Source organism: Astyanax mexicanus, chromosome 20 (assembly GCF_023375975.1).
Source record: "Astyanax mexicanus isolate ESR-SI-001 chromosome 20, AstMex3_surface, whole genome shotgun sequence".
Lineage (NCBI taxonomy): Eukaryota > Metazoa > Chordata > Actinopteri > Characiformes > Acestrorhamphidae > Astyanax > Astyanax mexicanus.
This window is the reverse complement of record NC_064427.1, coordinates 14,119,739-14,143,392: the sequence shown is the minus strand read 5'-3', so window position 1 is coordinate 14,143,392 and position 23,654 is coordinate 14,119,739. Positions and strand designations below refer to the sequence as shown.

Sequence of the window (23,654 nt, the reverse complement as noted above, 5' to 3'; positions counted from 1 at the left end):
GGGGTACAGGTACTAACTGACCTGCATGCAGTCTTGACCTGCTTGTAATAGGAAAATGTTTGGAAAATGCAACAATGATGACAACATACTGTTGCACACCACGTATTTGCAGGACACAGGACAAACACATCCTTTAGTATCTTTGGTGCAATAACCAAAGACATTATATGTTGTGAGAAGGATTGCAGAACAGGAAGTACATTATAAAAATAATTAATAATTAAGTTAAAATTATTAACCAGTTATTAACCACAATATGACAATATGATGGGATCATACTGTCTGTAATGAAATAATCATTTAAATACTGAGAATGAATAATTTTATACTGTCCAAACTTTTTTTTTTTTTTAGGATTGTAGACACAAAATATTGGTTCAACACCACAACCTCCACTCTTCACCTGAGGATGGGTGTAAAAAGCTCTCAGCTCCAAAACAGTGTAAGCATAGAACATGTCACTGACTTTTGTTACAAGTGACATTGTAGTTATTGCAGAATATGAGTAGCAGCATGATCTAAGCAGAGAGAATCTTAATTTCCATATTGCCCAACAGTTTGAACAGCAGTGGCGAGAGCATTGGAGAGGGCCCATAACCGACCCAAAAACTTAAAGGTTACACATAACATGGGTGCTTTTTGTGCCTTTCATAAAGTGTATCCTGTTTACCAACAGTGGTTCTATAAAAACCTACATGCGTTGATGGTGACTACCCCCATCCAGCAAGCTTTACACCCAGCACCTCTGAAACCGAATATTACATGCCTAGAGCCCTGACAAGTTCTCTTGAGTAAAAGGAAACATTTAAACAGTCAATACAATAAACAAAGTCCAGATTTGCTCAGCACTGCCACCGAAAATATTTATGATCATGGTCAGAAGCCAAGCCTAAACACAAACACAGAGGCTTTGAAAGAAGTCCATAGCTTCCGGTCATCAGAAATTTCATTGCTGACCTTAATGTCACTATTGCCCATGATTAGGCAAGGTAGACCTGAATGACATCTGAAAGTCAAAAAGGTTCAATCACTCTGTAGAAGAAAGCCCCATAATGTGTCTAGGAAAACTGTATGAGGAAACTAAAAGCTAAAATCTGGCTTACCAGAGCAATTCAAAATAAACAAGGCCTGCTTTTTAGACTGCTGGTGGTTAGAAATTACTCCAAGCTTCACATCTGATCAAGCCAGCTACATCCCCCCTAGATGTTGGTCCCCATTTAGTAGCCAAATACAGGCCATTCATGACGTCCCAGTACCAATTACCAATAAACACCATCAAGGTACCTAACAGTTAAAAAAAAAAGTGTACAGTACCAACTCTATGAAAGGCCATTTAGGCTATAATTCAAACCTACCTCTCACAGTCAAACATCTCACATACCGTCAAAGCTTTAACACTCACTATCAAACCTAGCACACACATTGTCAACCTCTTACATTCACTATCAAACCTCTCACATAATGATGTGCGATGTTTACAAAAAAATGGTATCTCAATATTCTCTGTAATTTTGCCGATAATGATAATGAACAATATTTTGCAAGAATAAAAATGTGTTTGTAAAAGTTGTATACATTATTAGACATTTTTGCTTGAATATAAATCCACTGTATGCTACAGTAGGGGTGTAACGGTACAGAAACTTCGCAATTCGGTTAACACCCCACGCTTTCGATAAGTTTTCGCTACGGTTAGTGGAAAAAATAAAGAGGTTGGGCAGCCTTACCTTTATTAACTTCATAATAACAACGAATCTTCATTATAATCATGTTTTGTTTTTTGGGATGGGATGCTGTAACGGGGCTCGAGCTCTTTTATAAATTTCTTGAAACCAGGGTTCTCTTCTACTGTCGTCATGAGAGACTCCATCTTTTGGATCTTGTTGGAGTCTGATTGCGTTGCTTTTTTAAGAACAAAAACAACAGCATAACTTTAACCTAAACTACAAATATTTTTTTCTAAGCATATTACTGGATGCTTTTCATTGTTTGAGTTCTTTTTAAGAATTATCAGCATTAGATTGTCAAAATTAAAATATATTAGTGGTGCCGATCACTTATAAAAAAAAATAATGCTGGAATTTCCCTGTATTATTGTGAGGGGACAGTAATAAAAGTGTAATAAAAGCCAGCCTCCTGCTAGCTAACGTGCGGTCTTTGGAAAACAAATTGGACGAGCTGAGAGCGAGGATTACATCACAGCGGGATTTAAGAAGAGTGCTGCGCTCTTATTTTCACCGAGACCTGGCTCTCAGATAAAGTTCTGGACAGCGCTGTTACGTCCTAGACGTTTATTTTGGAATTTATTATTATTTTTGTAGATTGAGCAAGGTGTTAAGTAGCTTTTGTTGTTTTTCTGTTGTCGTGCTGCTGCCCTCTGCTGCTCTTTCCGTGTATCTCTTGTTCCCTCTCTCTCAAGTTCTTAGGTCACATCTTGGTGGGAACATGTCAGCTGATCACTGTGGCCATGTGACCCAAGAATACAAAAGGACCTGAAGTTCCATTGTGGGGTGGCCCATGGTGTCTCCACCATGCGGTCCATGGCAGACATATTGACACTTGCCTTTGTTTAGCTTATGTCTCTGTCTTGGTTAAGATGATGTGTTATGTCACTGTAGGGGTGAGCTGCCATTTTGTTTTTACTTACATTTGTTTCTGTTTATGAACAGGGAGGTAGGTAAGCTGTTTGTCTTTTCTTTGAACTTTTGTTTTTGATGCACAGGTAAGATAGCTTTTGACTGGTTAGACATTTTTGTTTGTTATTTTGGCCTTGGCTCACCCTGAAGTTTTTGTGACTTAGTTTATATTTGTTTATGACTTTGAGTGTTATTATTATTATTATTATTATTATTATTATTATTTCTTTTTGAGCTGTAACATTATTTGTATTTTCTTGATCTGCCATGTATTTTGTATTGCCTGACCCTCCAATCTAAAAACACCAAATACATTTTTCTATTTTTGCATCCAAAACTTGTTGGTCCATTTATTTATGTTGCAACCCTTAGACCCCTAGGCTATACTTTTATCTAGGGTCGTAACATAAATTGGGGGCTCGTCCTTTGCAGTTTCATTAGCTGTTTTCATTTTTGTGTGGTGAGGTACTTTGTGGCAGTAGCCATGTTTAACTTAGAGACCTTTACTTGTAATCCTACCCTGGAGCAATTTGATCAGTGTCGTAAGGCTGACTTAATATTAATTGCTGAGTTTTTTGATATTTCTGTGGGTCGACTTAAGACCAAAGCTGAAATAAAATCTGATTTGTATCGGCAGCTGGTGGATCGGAGTGTTTTGCCAGAGAGGCCATGCTCAGTGACTGAGGGTGCAGGTGTTGCCACAGATGAGGCATCTATCGCAGCAACGGGGGAGGCCGAGGCTCCGGCAGTGTCTCAAAGCATAGAACCTGTAAATCCTCCTGTCTTTAATCCTGAGATCACGGTACGTCTAAAAGAGCTGGAGGTGGAACTGCAGCGGCAAAATGTGCGTGCTATAGAGATCGAAGCCCAAAAGGCCATTAAGCTGCGTGAGTTGGAGATAGAGGCCAAGCGTGCTGAGCAGCCTCTCCCTGCTCCTACTACCTCCACGCCCAGGAGTACTGGTGAGTCTCTGGATTTTCGTTCTGATTTTGATGTGAGCAGGCAAATCAGATTAGTTCCTCATTTTCGTGAGTCTGAGGTAGACTCTTATTTTGAAGCATTTGAAAGGGTTGCTAACTCTTTGAGTTGGCCTAAGTCAGTTTGGCCTCTTTTGCTCCAGTGTAGATTAACTGGTAAGGCTTTAGATGTGTTTTCTGCTTTGCCAATAGAGAAAAGTTTAGAGTATGATTCTGTAAAAACTGCTGTACTCCAAGCCTACGAATTAGTACCAGAGGCTTATAGACAACATTTTCGTGCACATTTGAAAACAGCTAATCAAACATTTGTTGAATTTGCTCGAGAGAAGGCAGCTTTATTTGATAAATGGTGTAAGGCTAGTAAAGTTACCACCTTTGAACAGCTTCGTGAATTAGTACTGCTTGAAGATTTTAGAGCTTGTGTATCTGAGAAATTAGCAGTTTATCTGAATGAGCAAAAACGCTCTTTGCTGTCTGATGCTGCTATTGCAGCTGATGAGTTTGTATTGACTCATAAAGCTGTTTTTCCTTCTGCATTTCGTGTTGATGCATGTCGTGTTGATGCATCTAGAAAATTAGATTTAGGACCTCGTAGAGATAGACAGATTAGTGGAAGCAAAATGGATTCTGTTTCTGCAAGCAGTTTTAAGCCTGGTGGGTCTGTTAAGGAAAATCGTGAATGTTTTTATTGTCACAAGCCTGGTCACCTAATTGCAGACTGTCGAGCTTTACAGAAAAAGCAAGGTTCCTTGGTACCCAAGGGAGTAGGGTTGATTCAGTCTGTTTCAGAGTTACATGTGGCCAGTGAGGTTGAGTTTAGACAGGACAAAGATGTGTTTGAGCCTTTTCGTTTACAAGGTTTCATTTCTAGCTGTGAGAGCATGGAGATTAAACAACCTGTAACTATTCTGCGTGATACAGGTGCTGCCCAATCATTGTTGCTCAGTGGTGTAATCCCTTTATCTTTAGACACCTATAGTGGAGCTGATAGGGTAGTTCAGGGTGTTGGGCTGAGCTATGTTAATGTTCCAATACATTCTGTATATCTAAAGTCTGACTTAGTTTCTGGGAAGGTTGATGTTGGGATATGTGATACATTGCCTATTCCAGGGGTAACGTTTATACTGGGGAATGACTTGGCAGGAGGGAAAGTGCTACCTGTTCCTGAGGTTGTGACTGATCCCATTTGTTCTGTTCAGCCACCAGCCAACCAGTATGAAACTAGTGAGAATCTCCCATTAACTTTTCCTGCATGTGTGGTTACACGTGCTCAGTCACGTAAACTCAAGGATGTTGTTGATCTTTCAGATTCCTTTTTGCATCCTGATCGCCTAAATGTTAGCCTTTCTGATAGCAAGTCTTTTGGTAAGGTAGAGACTGTGTCTGATTTGTCTGGTGTGGGTAACACTGTTCTAGATCTTGGTTTGTGTGCTACTCGAGAACAGCTTGCCATTGAACAGAAAAGTGACTCTTCTTTGGCTCAGTGTAGAAAGGCAGCAGAAGAGGTTAAAGCTGATGTTTCATCCTCTGCTTACTTTTGGGATGGAGAGATACTCATGCGTAAATGGGTTCCTCCTAAACTATCTAAAACTGAGTGGACCACTACTTACCAAATTGTTGTTCCTACTGCTTATCGCTCACAAGTATTGACTTTAGCTCATGATCATTGTTTATCTGGACACTTGGGGGTCACTAAAACGTACAAACAAATTTTACAGCATATTTTTTGGCCGGGTCTAAAAAGTGATGTATCTGCTCACTGTCGCTCTTGTCATACGTGTCAGCTTACTGGTAAGCCCAACCAGATTATTCCTCCGGCTCCTCTTCAGCCTATACCAGTAATGTGTGAACCTTTTGAAACTCTGTTAATGGACTGTGTAGGTCCTTTGCCTAAGACTAAGTCAGGTCATCAGTATCTGCTTACCTTGATGTGCAGTGCCACTAGATTTCCTCAAGCCATACCATTGCGTACCTTGAAAGCTAAAGCCATCATAAAAGCCTTGATCAACTTCTGCTCTACTTTTGGTTTGCCAAAATATATCCAAACAGACCAGGGTTCGAACTTCATGTCTAAACTGTTTGCACAGGTTTTAAAACAACTTTCTATTTCTCATAGAGTTTCCAGTGCATATCATCCAGAATCACAGGGGGCGCTAGAGAGGTTCCATCAAAGCCTAAAAGCCATGTTGCGTAAGTACTGTTTTGAGTCTGGTCGTGAATGGGACGAGGGAGTTCCCCTAGTACTCTTTGCAGTTCGAGAAGCAGTTCAGGATTCGCTGGGCTTTAGCCCCGCAGAACTTGTTTTTGGCCATACGGTGAGAGGTCCTTTAAAACTTCTAAAAGACAAGTGGTTTTCTACAGATGAGCCATCTACCACAAATTTGCTTGACTATGTGAGTAGCTTTAGAGAACGTCTTCACTTTGCATGTGAGGCAGCTAAAAGCATGTTGGCTTCCTCCCAGTCCAAGATGAAGAAGCATTATGATAAGTGTGCTGTGTCTCGTTCTTTTCAGCCGGGTGATTTAGTCTTGGTATTGCTACCTTTACCAGGATCATCGTTGCAGGCTAAGTTTTCAGGGCCTTATGTTATTGATTCAAAACTCAGTGATACTGATTATGTGGTGCGAACTCCAGATCGTAGAAGGAAAACCAGGGTTTGCCACATAAATATGTTGAAGGGTTATGTAGCCAGAGAAAACCATGATTGTAAGACATCTGCACCTTCCTCTAGTTCCATTCCAGTAGCCTCAGTTTCCTTTGTGTCCACTCCTTTGCAACCCTTTGAGACTGAAGAGCCTATGTCCAGTGCTCCTGTAGTTAGTGCTCGTTTGCAAAATTCTGACATCTTGAACAATTTGCCCAGTTTTCTTTCTCATTTAAGTGATGACTGCTCTCAAGATATTTCCAACTTAATTGAAAGCCACAAGTCTTTGTTTTCTGATCATCCGTCTCAAACTCATGTACTTGAGCATGACATTGATGTTAATGATCATCCTCCCATTAAGCAGCATGCTTATCGTCTTCATCCAGCCAAGCGTACTTGTATGCAGAAAGAAACACAGTATCTTGTAGATCATGGTCTTGCTGAGCCTAGCTCCAGTCCTTGGAGCTCTCCGGGCATCTTAGTACCAAAACCTGATGGCACACTACGTTTCTGTACAGATTATCGTAAAGTTAATGCTGTAACTCGTGTTGATTCCTTTCCATTGCCTCGCATGGAGGACTGTGTAGACAGTGTTGGTTCTGCTCGCTATGTGAGTACATTAGATCTTTTAAAGGGATATTGGCAAGTACCATTAACTCAGCGTGCATCTGATATTTCAGCTTTTGTTACACCCGATGATTTTTTACAATATAAAGTGATGGCTTTTGGGATGAGAAATGCTCCAGCTACATTCCAAAGATTGATGAGTGTCGTTCTGAAGGGCATTAAAAATTGTAAAGCTTATTTAGACGATCTTGTGATCTATAGCCAGAGTTGGTCAGAGCATTTAACTGTTTTGGATCTTGTGTTTCAGCGTCTTGAAGAAGCTGCCCTTACCCTAAATTTGGCCAAATGCGAGTTTGGAAAGGCTACAGTGGTGTACTTGGGAAAAGAGGTTGGTGGTGGTTGTGTTCGCCCTCTAGGAGCTAAGGTTGAGGCCATTGTGAATTTTCCAGCACCAAAGACCAAGCGTGAGTTGCGCCGTTTCTTAGGAATGGTGGGCTATTATCGGGGGTTTTGTAGAAATTTTTCTACAGTAGTGTTTCCCCTAACTAATCTACTTAGAGCTTCTGTCCCTTTTGTCTGGTCTGTTGAATGTCAGCAAGCTTTCGATAGTGTTAAATCTTTGCTTTGCTGTGCCCCAGTGCTTGCAGCTCCAAATTTTCAATGTCCTTTTAAGTTGGAGATTGATGCTAGTAATACTGGAGTTGGCGCTGTTCTCTTGCAAGAAGATGAACAGGGAATTGATCATCCAGTTTGCTACTTTTCCAAAAAGTTTACTCGTTATCAAATGCATTATTCCACAATCGAGAAGGAGACATTGGCTTTGATTTTGGCTTTAAAACACTTTGAGGTGTATGTTGGCTCTAGCTCTCAGGAAGTCATGGTGTTCACAGATCACAATCCCCTTGTGTTCTTGAGTCGTATGTACAACTCTAACCAGCGGCTTATGAGGTGGGCATTGATGGTTCAAGGTTACAATTTGACTATTAAACACAAGCGAGGATTAGATAATGTTTTGGCTGATGCTTTGTCTAGGATATAGTTATTGTTTAATTTTTTTTATGGGGGGGGAGTGTTACGTCCTAGACGTTTATTTTGGAATTTATTATTATTTTTGTAGATTGAGCAAGGTGTTAAGTAGCTTTTGTTGTTTTTCTGTTGTCGTGCTGCTGCCCTCTGCTGCTCTTTCCGTGTATCTCTTGTTCCCTCTCTCTCAAGTTCTTAGGTCACATCTTGGTGGGAACATGTCAGCTGATCACTGTGGCCATGTGACCCAAGAATACAAAAGGACCTGAAGTTCCATTGTGGGGTGGCCCATGGTGTCTCCACCATGCGGTCCATGGCAGACATATTGACACTTGCCTTTGTTTAGCTTATGTCTCTGTCTTGGTTAAGATGATGTGTTATGTCACTGTAGGGGTGAGCTGCCATTTTGTTTTTACTTACATTTGTTTCTGTTTATGAACAGGGAGGTAGGTAAGCTGTTTGTCTTTTCTTTGAACTTTTGTTTTTGATGCACAGGTAAGATAGCTTTTGACTGGTTAGACATTTTTGTTTGTTATTTTGGCCTTGGCTCACCCTGAAGTTTTTGTGACTTAGTTTATATTTGTTTATGACTTTGAGTGTTATTATTATTATTATTATTATTATTATTTCTTTTTGAGCTGTAACATTATTTGTATTTTCTTGATCTGCCATGTATTTTGTATTGCCTGACCCTCCAATCTAAAAACACCAAATACATTTTTCTATTTTTGCATCCAAAACTTGTTGGTCCATTTATTTATGTTGCAACCCTTAGACCCCTAGGCTATACTTTTATCTAGGGTCGTAACAAGCGCTATTCAGCTAGAGACTCACTCCATACACACAGGAGACTGGACAGCAGCCTCCGGTAAGGCTAAAGGGGGAGGTGTGTGTGTGTTTGTAAACAACGCGTTGTGTGGAGACATGCAGACCGCTTGTAAGTTCATACTGCTGAAATGCCGCCCCTATTATCTACCATGGGAATTTACTGCTGTGTTTTTAGCCGCTGTTTACATCCCCCCGCAGGCTAACTCTACGGCAGCGCTCGGCAAACTCCATGACATCATCAGCATGCTGGAAACGGCTCACCCTGATGCCGTCTTCATCACCGCTGGGGATTTTAACCGTAACCAGTTACGGACTGTATTCCACAAACACTACCAACACGTGGACATTCCCACCCGCGACAAGAACACCCTAAATCATGTGTACAGCAATGTACGCGGTGCATAAAGAGCCGCAGCCGCACCTCACCCTCACTTTGGACGGTCAGAGCATTGTGGTCTCTGGAGACTGAGAGCATCCTGCAGGACTGTTTTGCTACAAAAGACTGGGATGTGTTTAAAGCTGCAGCCACAATGGAGGACTCCTCTGCCTGCATAGAGGTCTATGCTGAGCATGTGTCCGGCTACATCAGCACTTGTGTGAATAGCATCGTGCCCACCATACAAGTGAAGAGATTCCCCAATCAGAAGCACTGGATCAACAGTCAGGTACGACGCATGCTGCGTGCTCGCTCTCTTGCATTTAAATCAGGCAATGAGTACAAAGCTGCAATTACAGACTGAGGAAAGCCATCACAGCAGCTAAGAGGCAGTACAGGGAGAGACTGGATGGCTTCTACTCCACTGCTGACTCCAGGCAGATGTGGTAAGGCCTGCAACGCATCACAGACTACAAGACCACCACCAGCACATTGAGCTCTGCAGACACCCTACCAGATGACCTCAAAACCTTTTACACCCGCATTGAAACTCCCAGCACTACCACCGAGAGGCACACACACACTCAGCCCTCCCCCCCTCTGAAAGTATCATCGGGCCAGGTATGCAGAGCTCTGAGGAAGATCAACCCCCGCAAGGTGGCAGGACCAGACAACATTCCTGGAAGGGCCCTCAGAGCATGTGCTAACAAACTGCCTAACATTTTCAGCTCCATTTTTAATCTTTCCCTTAGCCAGAGTATTGTTCCCACTTGCTACAAGAACACAACTATTGTCCCCCTCCCCAAGAAGAGCCCCCCTACCTGCCTGAATGATTACAGGCCAGTAGCACTCACTCCCATCACATCCAGGGCAGCATACCGGACACTCTGGATCCCCTGCAGTACGCCTACTGTCCCAACAGATCCACCTCGGACGCTATCGCTGCTGCCCTTCACTGCTCTCTCTCCCACCTGAAAAACAAAGACATCATCAGGATGCTCTTTGTGGACTACAGTTCTGCGTTTAACACGGTCATTCCTCACAAACAAACTGACTGTACTCGGTCTGCACCCCACCCTTTGCAGCTGGCTGTTGGATTTCCTGACTGGCAGGCCTCAGTCTGTCAGGATTGGAGACAGGACTTCAGCCAGTATCACCACCTACACAGGCACCCCACAGGGATGTGTCCTCAGCCCTATTCTCTACACTCTGTTCACCCACGACTGTGTCGCTTCCCATAAGGACAACATCATCCTGAAGTTTGCAGACGACACCGCAGTGATAGGATGTATCAGTGGCGGAGATTAACTGGCTTACAGGAGGGAGGTGATAAGACTGGTGTCATGGTGTGAGGACAACCTCGCCCTCAACACAGACAAGAGAGATGATAGTGGACATGAGGAGGGAGAGGAGACCTCATCAGCCACTGTTCATCCGGGAGCTTGAAGTGGAGAGGGTGAACAGTTTTAAATACCTGGGCATCCACATCAGTGAGGACTTCACATGGACATTAAACACCACACAGCTGGTCAAAAGGCTCAACAGTGGCTGTTCTTCCTGAGGAGGCTGAGGAAGTTCGGGATGTCTCCCAAGATACTCTGCAACTTCTACAGCTGTGTCATTGAGAGCCTCTTGACCAACTGTATCACCGTGTGGTACGGCAACACTACTGTGACGGACCGCACATGTCTGCAGAGAGTGGTAAAGACTGTGGAGAAGATCCTCCAGGACTCCACTGCCCTCTCTGCAGAACATTTACCACCAGAGAGTCCTCAGGAGAGCTGCATCCATCCTCAAAGACTCTACCCACCACCAGCATGGACTGTTCACACTTCTGCCTTCAGGCCGGAGGTACAGAAGTGTGAAATGCAAAAACACCAGGCTAAAGAACTCCTTCTTCCCCACTGCTACCAGACTCTTGAACCTACCTCAGAAATAACTATTCTACTCTCTACATGTTTACATGTCAAGGACATTTCTCAGAGGCACATGCTCACTTTACTGCAAAATTTTATAATTGCACTACTGAACCTTTTGCACTTTTTTCATATTTCACTGCTGTAGATAACATATACTTACTTGTTAATAATATCCATAACAAACTTCTGTTTTCATGTATATATTTTCATCCTGGATGTAATATACCCCCTCGACTCCGGCCTTAAAGCTCTCGCAGCGGGGCGAATGGCTAATGTCTTGGCAGCATAGTCGAAAGGCTAAGGCTAATGCTACCGCAAAGGCCACAGCCAGCCCACCTGAACACCATGCTTCCCAGTTCACGTGTCAAACAGGTTTGCCCCGCTTAGTGAAGCACCCGCTGAGGAGCGTGGTAAAGGTACTCTGGTGATAGGAGACTCTATCGTCCGACACGTGAAATTAGCTACTCCTTTAGGGGCACCAGCAGCAACAGTTACTTTGTTTACCGGGAGCCAGAGCACCGGACATTAGTGGCAACCTCAGGTTAGGGAATAGGAGATATTCGAGGGTAGTAATTCATGTAGGGGCCAATGATATTCGTCTGCGGCAGTCTGAAGTAACTAAGGCTAATATTAAAAAGGTGATTAAACAGGCCCAGACGCTGTCCGAGGAGATAATCTTCTCTGGCCCCATCCCAATGAGGCGTGGTGATGAAGCTTACAGCAGGCTTTCTTCGCTGAACCGCAGGATGTGCAGAAACTCATGTGGGCTTTATATACAACTTATATACAACAGTTCGAGGGCAAGCCTGGTCTTTTAGGTAAGGATGGTGTGTCCCCCTACCTAAAAGTGCTGCCTAACTTTCATGCAGCATAGCACATATTCTCAGGCAGACCAGGCAGCAGACAGAGAGGCTTAACCAACCGTCTGCGAGCTGCAAAGAGACGCTAACTAGATACCAATGTATTCAGACTGTGTCTGTCCCCTGAGTCAAACAAAAACTTCAATAAACTCAAACTGACAATTTAAATAACTTATATTAAACATGCGTATCCAGACTGTAGCACAAACACTTTAAACCTAAAGATTGGGTTACTGTTACATTTTTGTCTAAGGGTTTTAAAAACACACCATACACCATGCTGTATTCAAGACAATGATTTGTATTGCTATTTACAAATATTTACAAATTATACAAAACCAAACACAAGAGCCATTTCTCCGGGGGTAAGCAACGGCCAAAATAACAAACAAAACCCAATACTAGGCCCCAAATCTACTTTGCCCTAAAAGCAAAAGAAACAAAATACATGACAATAAACTACCCTAACTCCCTAACTATGCCAAAACAAAAAATATATATTTACAAAAATAAATGGCACATACCCCCTTCCGGAAAAAGTGACAAATAGTGTTATTATTTACAATGTTCAAACACACCGAAATACACACAGTACTTCACAACTGATAATTATTTTTATAAACCAAGGTCTGTACAAAAATAGGGCTCACAGTAACACAAACGATGGCATCACAAACAAGCATGGAGGAGCAGGGGCCTCTGTCCTTAATTTTTCCTCCTTTTTATTCTCTCTCCAGAAAGGCCCTCATCTTCAGCACCCAGCAGCTTAGGACAGCTCCATCTAGAGGCAGGGAGGCAGAGAGAGAGAGACGGAGAGAGACTGCACAAAAAAGATTTCAAGATCTATAAGAGCGAACGAGATAATGCATCTGCAACAACATTGTCAGAGCCTTGGAAGGGTTGCACAGCCGAGAAAGAAAAACAAGAGGGTTGTGATCTGTGTGAACCATAGTCGAAGTAGCATGTGAATTAAGGTACACCTCAAACAGCTGCTGAGTCAGAAGTAATGCCAATGTTTCCTTCCTGGTACTATAGCGCATTTGATAATTATTGATCTTCTTGGAAAAAAAGTGCAATCCCTTGGCTGCTCCAGTATCACATGCATCCGCTTCAAGTTTGAAGGGACGTGTAAAGTCAGGAGCAAAAAGGAGCACTACACAGCAGAGCTTTCACATTGTCAAAAGCTCTTTGACAATCACTTGTCCAAACAAAGTTAACATGACCCCTGAGCAAATTTGTCAATGGAAACACCACAACAGATTTTTTTTTTTCAGAAAGAGCGATAGTAACCAACCATTCCTAAAAACCTGCGCAATTCACGTCTAGTACGTGTAACAGCATAATCAAGTACAGCCTTTACTTTATCTATTGGGGTCCAGACTTCACCCTGATCTACCTCTATGCCCGAATACCGCACAGTAGCTTTGCCAAATTCAGATTTAATGTCAAGGAGGCTTGGTCTGATTTGGTTAAAAACTGTTCGTAATGTGTAAATATGCTCAGGCCATGTGGATGCATAAACCACAAGATCATCAAGGTAAGCAGCACAATTGGGCACAGACTGGAGTACACAACTCATTAGCCTCTGGAAAATAGTTTGTGCACTAAGCATTACAAAAGCCATAACAGAGGACTGCATAAAGGAATCTGGGGTCACAAAGGCAGAAATCTCAGAAGCACAATCTGTTTAGCTGTTTAGCTGTTCCTATCAATACAATCCTCGATTTGAGGCAAAGGATAGGAATCAGGGACAGTGAGAGCATTTACTTTTCTGTAATCTGTACCAACATCAATGTCATGTTTAAGTACATTGGTTTGTCGTGGCACATCTGTAAATAGGTTTGGAAATTGTTGAAACAGCACCTTCTATTCAGCACAAGCATCTTCAGGGAGATGTTGCAGGTGTGAATCAATAGTGGGTAGCAACTCAGAATTCTGAAGATTTGCAGACAGAACAGACACAGATGATTGCATTAATTCATCATCAACGTTAGTTACACTTTCTGGTTCAGACACCACAGAGACCAGAGCAAGCTTAATGCTAGCAGAGGATGCATCTTCATGGACCAAATGTGGTTTTAGCATATTGATGTGGCATACCCGGTGCTGTCATTTACGGTCAGGAGAAGAGACTACATAATTGACTTCACTTAAATTCTTAACCACTTCATAAGGACTTAAGAACTTAGTGTGTAGGGCAGAACCAGACACAGGTAATAGAACTAACACCTGGTCATGGGGCTTGAACTCTCTGTATACTGCCTGTTTATCAAAACATTCCTTCATGAAAGACTGTGCAGACAAAAGAGAACTCTGGGCAACCTCACATGCTTTATGGAGCCTTTCATGAAATTTGTCAATGTAATCTAACAAATTACTTTGCAGAGCACCTTTTTCACCCAGAAGCTGATCCTTTAGCAGTATTAAGGGACCACGCACTGTGTTCGAACACAAGCTGAGCAGGGCTAAAGCCAGTTAGCTCTTGCACTCTTAGAGCAAACATTAGGAAAATCCCTTATCCCAGTCTTTCCCAGTTTCTAGACAAAAAATGTGCAGCTTAGTTTTTAGGGTTTGATGAAAATGCTCAAGAGCTCATTGAGACTCAGGGTGGAAGGCAGAGGAAGTTTTATGCTCAACATTCAGTTGGTGAAGCACTTGGGCAAACAGCTTTGCAGTAAAGTTTGTGCCCTTGTCAGTTTGGATGGTTTTTGGCAATCCAAAAACAGAGCAGAAATGTACAAGTGCTCTAGAAACTGACTTGGTAGTAATGGTACGCAGTGGGAAGGCTTCAGAGAAATGGGTAGACAGACACATGATTGTAAGTAAATACTGATTACCACGCTTAGTCTTAGGGAGAGGACCAACACAATCCAACAACAAATGTTTAAAATGGCTCACCAACAGCAGGTACTGGACATAGGGGAGCAGGAGGGATGCTTTGATTTGGTTTACCAGCAACCTGACACACATGACATGAGTTACAGTATTTTACCACATTAGCCTTGAGACCTGGCCTAAAGAAATTATGTAGAATACACTTATAAGTTGTATTAATGTCTAAATGCCCAGCCATAACATGATCATGTGCTAAGTTTAGTACAAAAGCCCTGTACTGCTCAGGCACAACAACTTGGTTAACACTGTTCTAATCATTTGACTTTGTAGAGTCAAATCAAATCAAATCAAATCAAATTTATTTGTATAGCGCTTTTTACAACTGGTGTTGGCACAAAGCAGCTTTACAGAAACATGATTACAGGACAAAGAATCAGGCAAAACATTAAACATAGAATATACATAATACAGAACCCCCAGTGAGCGCGGAGGCAAGGAAAAAAACTCCCTCAGAGCTGCAAGAGGAGGAAGAAACCTTGGGAGGACCAAGACTCACATTAAAGGGGGGACCATCCTACCACTGGTCAAATGGCTTTTAAATTAATTTTAAAAAGTCTTTCATACATCCACATAGGTTTTATATATTCAGGTGTATAGCAGCTCCACTAATGGCTTATAGAGTAAGATGGATGATGAGCAGCTGATCTGTGGTGGTGGATGGAGAAGGGCTGACTTCAGAAACTTCCAGTCTGGCCAGACAGAGGACATGAGAGCCTGAGGGTCCAACATCCCTCGGTATCGGGTCAGACAGGTGGGCAGTCAGTAACTCGGAGGAAGGCAGAGAGATGGAATTAGTTTTGACTGGATTTATGTAAAACAGAGAATATAAAACATTATCAGAGTGTGGCTAATGACTCCGGCAGAACTGAATAAAACAGCCTAACTAAAGGCAGAGAGCCAGAAGGTAACATAGACATGGAGGCTCCCTGAAACACTGGCATCCACCCACCCCACCGTCCACAAACCTGAGTGACCGTGTGCAGTGGGAGAACAGCAGCACCAGCATCTCAGTTTACCACAATTTCCTCTGTCCATGAACCCCTGAATCTGCAGCCTTATCTAAAGGGAAAACATTAATTACCAAAAGCTAAACTAAACAAGTAAGTTTTCAGTCTAGACTTAAAGATTGAGACTGTGTCTGAGTCCCGAACATATTCGGGGAGATTATTCCAGAGTTGAGGCGCTTTATAAGAGAAAGCTCTTCCTCCTGCAGAGCTCCTCTGAATTTTAGGAACTACTAATAAACCAGCACCCTGTGATCGAAGTAATCGCGGTGGTTCATAACAGGAGTAAATACTTGTAAATACTCAGGAGCGAGCCCGTGTAGGGCTTTATACGTTAACAGGAGAATTTTATAGACTATGCGGAATTTAACTGGAAGCCAGTGCAGTGCTGATAGTACTGGACTAATATGGTCAAATTTTCTCGTTTTAGTAAGGACCCTGGCTGCAGCATTTTGAACTAGCTGAAGTTTCTTTAAGTTACTGCCGGAACATCCAGACAGTAGCGCATTACAATAATCTAGCCTTGAGGTAATAAAGGCATGTACTAATTTTTCTGCGTCATGCAGTGATAGGGCATTTCTTAGCTTGGCAATATTACGGAGGTGTAGAAAAGCTGTTCTAGTAACATTAGATATGTGTTTATCGAATGCTAGATCTGAATCTATGATAACTCCAAGGTTTTTAGCTGCTGAACCAGGGGTGGCTGAGAAGTCGGCCAGATTTAGCATTAAGTCTGATAATTTATTTCTAGCAGCTTTGGGGCCTAATAGGAGAACTTCTGTTTTATCACTATTTAATAGGAGGAAGTTGTGCGACATCCATGATTTTACATCTTCTACACAATCCTCGATTTTCTTTAATCTCACTCTGTCGTCAGGTTTGGCTGATATGAAGAGCTGAGTGTCATCCGCATAACAATGAAAATTCACATCATGTTTTCTAATAGCTTTGCCCAGTGGGAGCATATATAATGTAAATAATAACGGTCCTAATATAGAGCCTTGTGGGATTCCATATCTTACCTTGGTATAACTGAAAGACATATCATTTAACCTCACAAACTGATAGCGATCGGTTAAGTACGATTTAAACCATGCTAAGGCAGTTCCGGTTACACCGACCATGTTCTCTAGTCTTTCTAAAAGGATAGTATGATCTATTGTATCAAAGGCTGCGCTCAGATCGAGAAGTACGAGTAGGGAAACACAGCCTTGGTCGGCGGCTATAAGTAGATCGTTTGTTATTCTAACTAAAGCTGTCTCAGTGCTATGATAAGGCCTAAATCCAGATTGAAATTTTTCATAGATCTGGTTTCTTTGCAGGTCAGAGCAAAGTTGTTGGGCTACAGCTTTTTCTAAAATCTTAGAAATAAACGGTAAGTTTGAAATAGGTCTATAGTTAGACAGTACACTAGGATCAAGATTTGGTTTCTTGATCAGAGGTTTAATTACAGCTGTTTTAAAGGCTTTGGGTACATGGCCCAGGGTGAGCGATGAGTTTACTATCATTAACAGAGGTTTAATTATATCTGGCGGTACCTGTTTTAGTAATTTTGTGGGAACAGCATCAAGTGTGCAGGTTGTGCTGTTTGAAGAGGAGGTCATTTTCTCTAGTTCTAGCTGTGGAAGTGGGTTAAAGACTTCCAACCTAACTTCAGTAACAGGGTTTTGTTCTAGATCAGCCAGACCAGATGACAGAGAGGATTTGCTGTTTATCTGTTTAATTTTATCCCGAATGTTTTCAATTTTACTATTGAAGAAGTCCATAAAATCGTTGCTGGTGTGAATGGCTGGAATCTGAGGTTCAGTACCTGCCTGGTTTTTAGTTAATTTGGAAATAACACTAAAGAGAACTCTAGGATTATTTTTATTTATCTCGATCTGTGAGGCCAGATACGCTGAGCGGGTTTTATTAAGTTCTTTTCTATATTTAACAAGACTGTCTTTCCACGCAGAGTGAAACACTTCCAGTTTAGTTGATCGATATTTACGCTCTAAATTTCGTACTAACTGCTTTAAGGTACGAGTTTGATCATTGTACCACGGTATGAGCTTTTTCTGTCTCTCTATTTTGTGTTTAAGGGGTGCTACAACATCTAAGGTAGAGCGAAAGGTATTTTCTAAACCTTCGGTTCGTTTGTCTAGTTCTACTGGGTCTATAGGAGAATATATTAGAGTTGATAAGTCAGTTGATAAGTCTGGAAGCTTACCTGTAAATTGTTGGGCTGTAAAAGGCGTAATTGAACGTTTTACAGGGTAGCTAGGGGATGTACATATATTATGACTAAGATGTAATTTAAATGAAATAAGGTAATGATCTGAAATTGCGGAGGTTTGAGAACGAATATTCGGGTTATCTATGCTCACACCCAGGGTCAAAACTAAATCCAGAGTATGATTACAGTAATGAGTAGGTCCTGTTATATTTTGAATAATACCAACTGAGTCTGAAACTGATGTGAATGCCTTTTTTAATGGATCATCCAATTTTTCGAAATGAATGTGGAAGTCTCCATCTATAATCACTTTATCACTACTTACTGCTAAATCTGTGACAAAATCACTAAATTCTTTTAAAAATTCTAAATAGGGCCCTGGTGGTCTGTAGATGTTAATTAAAGAAAATGCATTCTTTTTTGTAACTGGATTAATTATACTGGTTTAAAGAAGCTTAAAAGAAGTAAAAGTATCATAGTGTTTCTGATTGATAACTAAGGTATTTTGGAAAAATATGCAGACCCCACCTCCTCTACCGGACAATCTCGGATTGTGTATATAATTATAGCCTGCAGGGGTGGCTTCATTTAATGCTACATATTCGTTTGGCCTAATCCAGGTTTCTGTCAGACACAGAACATCGAATTTCTGATCAGTTATCATTTCATTCACTAGAACTGCTTTTGAATTTAGAGATCTAATATTAAGTAAACCAATCTTTAGGCTTGAAATGTTAGTACTACAGTCTGGATATGATTGTTTAATATAAGTTAAGTTATTTAGATTTACTGTTTTAGTTTTTTGGTGTTTTTGTTTGACTCGGGGGACAGACACAGTCTGAATACATTGGTATCTAGGTAACGTCTCTTTGCAGCTCGCAGACGGTCGGTTAAGCCTCTCTGTCTGCGGCCTGGTCCCGGCTCTGGATTGTCAGCAGCTTCTAATACTACTCTGCCGACTAACTAAAAGACTATGAGCTATGCTGCATGAAAGTAAGGCAGCACCCTCCCGCGTGGGGTGGACACCATCCCTACCTAAAAGACCAGGCTTGCCCTCAAAGTGTAGCCAGTTATCTATAAAGCCCACATGATTTTCTGCACACCACTTGGACATCCTGCGGTTCAGCGAAGAAAGCCTGCGGTAAGCTTCATCACCACGCCTCATTGGGATGGGGCCAGAGCAGATTACCTCCTCGGACAGCGCCTGGGCCTGTTTAATCACCTCTTTAATATTAGCCTTAGTTACTTCAGACTGCCGCAGACGAATATCATTGGCCCCTACATGAATTACTACCCTCGAATATCTCCTATTCCCTAACCTGAGGTTGCCACTAATGTCCGGTGCTCTGGCTCCCGGTAAACAAGTAACTGTTGCCGCTGGTGCCCCTAAAGGAGTAGCTAATTTCACCAGAGTACCTTTAACAGGCTCCTCAGTTGGTGCTTCACTGAGCGGGGCAAACCTGTTTGACACGTGAACTGGGGGAGCGTGGTGTTTAGGTGGGCTGGCTGTGGCCTTTGCGGTAGCATTAGCCTTAGCCTTTCGACTATGCCGCCGAGACGTTACCCATTCGCCCCGCTGTGAGGGCTCTAAGGCCGGAGTCGAGGGGGTACTAACTCTCCCTGAGACACCCGGGGCTGCTAACAGTGAATCCTGCTGTCTATCCCTTATTAAACCCCGGACGTGCAGCTCTAACTTATTCACCTTATCCACCAAGGTGCTAACTATCTCACACTTAGTACAAATACCACTATTGTTACCAGTATCGGTGGATAAGGGATCTAAGCTATACATGCCACACTCTAAACAGGTGTAAACCTGAGCAGAAGCCATGGAGAAAAAAAGCACTCACCTTGTTTCAGTTGAAATTAGAAACTTACACAAACAAACTGCAGCAGCAAACAGCTAATCCAGCAAACCTGAGGAAAAAGTCTATAAAAGTAGACTGAGAGTGGATTAATAGGTGTGTAGAGCAAAGAGGAAGCAGACTAAAAGTGGATTAGTAAGTGTGAAGAGAGTAAAAGAGAAGAAAACAGAGAAAAGTGTAGAAGCTGAAGATTAAAGCAAGCTTTCAGCAGCAGAGCAGCACAGCAGCAGACCAGCACAGCAGCAGACCAGAGTAGTAGAGAGCAGAGCAGGGAGCAGAGCAGAGCAGAGGGTGCCCATTTCCTCATTAAAACACTACTATGCAAATAGAAAGCAACAGGAATCGCAGAAATTTGTGCAGAATCTACCACTGCAGACCTGCATTTAGCAAAAGTGGGGTCCGCTTCCTGGGCAGACACCAATTCCGCCCTATCAACAGGAAGGTTCAAAACAGTCATCAGAAACCTGGGCCAGTTCGCATCTAGAGGACAAGTTGAAGACTTTTCTTTACTATGAACAATAGTGAAGAATTTGCCTATGTCAATTTCTTTTTCCTCCTTAGAAGCTATGGGAACGGGTAGTGGCACACACAGGAAAAACAGAACAAAATTCCTTTTGTAGTTCATCTAACTCATTCAGAGTGGGGTCAGCCACAACCTTAGGCACAGGGAACACTTTTCCACCAGCAAGGTCATTGCCCAAAATGACATCTACCCCTTCAACTGGTAACTTGGTTCTAACTGCTATACGAACCAATCCACATTAAATATAAACGCTTGGAAGGTGGAATCATATTTGTCAGAGATACAGAGAGAGACTGCACAAAATATTGAGACCCCGTAACAGTTACTTAATATTAGATCCCTAAATTCAAAAGCAGTTCTAGTGAATGAAATGATAACTGATCAGAAATTCGATGTTCTGTGTCTGACAGAAACCTGGATTAGGCCTAATGAATATGTAGCATTAAATGAAGCCACCCCTGCAGCCTACAATTATATACACAATCCGAGATTGTCTGGTAGAGGAGGAAGGGTCTGCATACTTTTCCAAAATACCTTAGTTATCAATCAGAAACACTATGATACTTTTACTTCTTTTAAGCTTCTTTAAACCAGTATAATTAATCCAGTTACAAAAAAGAATGCATTTTCTTTAATTAACATCTACAGACCACCAGGGCCCTATTTAGAATTTTTAAAAGAATTTAGTGATTTTGTCACAGACTTAGCAGTAAGTAATGATAAAGTGATTATAGTTGGAGACTTCAACATTCATTTCGAAAAATTGGATGATCCATTAAAAAAGGCATTCACATCAATTTCAGACTCAGTTGGTATTATTCAAAATATAACAGGACCTACTCATTACTGTAATCATACTCTGGATTTAGTTTTGACCCTGGGTGTGAGCATAGATAACCCGAATATTCGTTCTCAAACCTCCGCAATTTCAGATCATTACCTTATTTTATTTAATTTACATCTTACATCTTAGACCCAGTAGAACTAGACAAACTAACTGAAGGTTTAGAAAATAACTTTTGCTCCACCTTTGATGGTATAGCAACCCTTAAACACAAAATAGAGAGACAGAAAAAGCTCACACCGTGGTACAATGATCAAACTCGTACCTTAAAGCAGTTAGTACAAAATTTAGAGCGTAAATATTGGTCAGCTAAACTGGAAGTGTTTTACTCTGAGTGGAAAGACAGTCTTGTTAAATATAGAAAAGAACTTAATAAAACCCGCTCAGCGTATCTGGCATCACAGATTGAGATAAATAAAAATAATCCTAGAGTTCTCTTTAGTGTTATTTCCAAATTAACTAAAAACCAGGCAGGTACTGAACCTCAGATTCCAGCCATTCACGCCAGCAACGATTTTATCGACTTCTTCGATAGTAAAATTAAAAACAGGATATAATAAAATAAAACAGGGATAAAATAAAACAGATAAACAGCACATCCTCTCTGTCATCTGGTCTGGCTGATCTAGAACAAAACTCTGTTACCAAAGTAAGGTTGGAAGTCTTTAACCCACTTCCACAGCTAGAACTAGAGAAAATGATCTCCTCTTAAAACAGCACAACCTGCACACTTGATCCACAAAATTACTAAAACAGGTACTACCAGATATAATTAAACCTCTGTTAATGATAGTAAACTCATCCCTCACCCTAGGCCATGTACCCAAAGCCTTTAAAACAGCTGTAATTAAACCTCTGATCAAGAAACCTACTTTACTGTCTAACTATAGACCTATTTCAAACTTACCGTTTATTTCTAAGATTTTAGAAAAAGCTGTAGCCCAACAACTTTGCTCTGACCTGCAAAGAAACCAGATCTATGAAAAATTTCAATCTGGATTTAGGCCTTATCATAGCACTGAGACAGCTTTAGTTAGAATAACAAACAATCTACTTACGGCCGCCGACCAAGGCTGTGTTTCCCTACTGGTACTTCTCGATCTGAGCGCAGCCTTTGATACAATAGATCATACTATCCTTTTAGAAAGATTACAGAACATGGTTGGTGTAACTGGAACTGCATTATCATGGTTTAAATCATACTTAACTGATCGTTATCAGTTTGTGTCTTCCAGTTTTACTAGGGTAAGATATGGAATTCCACAAGGCTCTATTTTAGGACTGTTATTATTTACATTATATATGCTTCCACTGGGCAAAGTTACAAAACATGACATGAATTTTCATTGTTATGCGGATGACACGCAGCTCTTCATATCAGCCAAACCCGATGACAGAGTGAGAATAAAGAAACAGCAAGCTCTCCTACTAGGCCCAAAAGCTGCTAGAAATAAATGATCAGACTTATTGCTAAATCCGGCCGACTTCTCCGTCACACCTGGTTCAGCAGCTAAAAATCTTGGAGTTTTAATAGATTCAGATCTATCGATAAAGACTGCAGTAACTTAAATAAACTTCAGCTAGTTCAAAATGCTGCAGTCAGGGTCCTCACTAAAACCAGAAAATTTGAGCATATTAGTCCATTCCTGTCAGCACTGCACTGGCTGCCAGTCAAATTCCGCATTCTCCTGTTTTTCTATAAAGCCCTACACGTACTCGCTCCTGAGTATTTACGAGACCCCATCTCCTATTATGAACCACCGCAATTACTTAAATCCCAGGGTGCTGGTTTCTTAGTAGGCTCTAAACTTCAGAAGAGCTCTGCAGGGGAAAGAGCTTTCTCTTATAAAGTGCCTCAACTCTGGAATAATCTCCCCGAATATGTTTGGGACTTAGTTTAGCTTTTGGTAATGAATGTTTTCTCCCTTTAGATAAGGCTGCAGATTCAGGGGTTCATGGACAGAGGGTAAACTGAGATGGTCACCATTCTTTTTCCAACAGAGGACAAGAGCAAAAAAAAGCAAACTCGCTAGTTGATTTATGGATGATTGATCTCTCCTCCATTTCGTTCAATGCCACACGCAATTTCTGATAGTGGGCTGGTGGGACACATCTGTATGGCAACCTGAAGGGTCTTTCATCCACTAGGTGTATTCTGTGAACAGTAGCTCGTAGCGAATCACAAGCTTGCAGATATCCAATTTGCACTGTTCTGAGACGTCGCATGAATCAAGGTCAATGTTTTCCAAGCCATGATGTTTTAGTTCCTCATGCAACAAACTGAGGTTGTTTTGTGGGTGGAAAATCCTTTGACTGCAAGAAGGAATCTCAAATAAATTTTTATCTGTTTGAAAGTCTTCGAGTGCCAAACATGGGTAGACATCCACTACTTTAGCATTTTGTCTGAGTGTCACGGCTTGTCAGTAGGATTGATAATTTTCATTGGCACCCAACCATCACCCCAAAGTGGAGTAACAA

General features: G+C 41.6%; 1 protein-coding gene across 5 annotated transcripts in view; it reads right to left on the bottom strand.

The window, feature by feature from the left end:
- The window catches only part of rnft1 (ring finger protein, transmembrane 1), a 47,137-nt gene that overhangs the window by 1,639 nt on the left and 21,844 nt on the right, over positions 1-23,654 (bottom strand). Inside the window, exon 9 of one of the 5 annotated variants that reach the window (XM_049469140.1) lies at positions 9,873-10,022. The exons of 3 other annotated variants lie outside the window; for them this stretch is intronic. In XM_049469140.1, the coding sequence (XP_049325097.1) occupies positions 9,885-10,022 (138 nt within the window). In that variant the 3' untranslated portion in view covers positions 9,873-9,884. Of the gene's footprint in view, positions 1-9,872; positions 10,023-12,111; positions 12,612-23,654 lie in introns of those variants that run through there. One more of the 5 variants, XM_049469141.1, reaches the window with a different exon arrangement.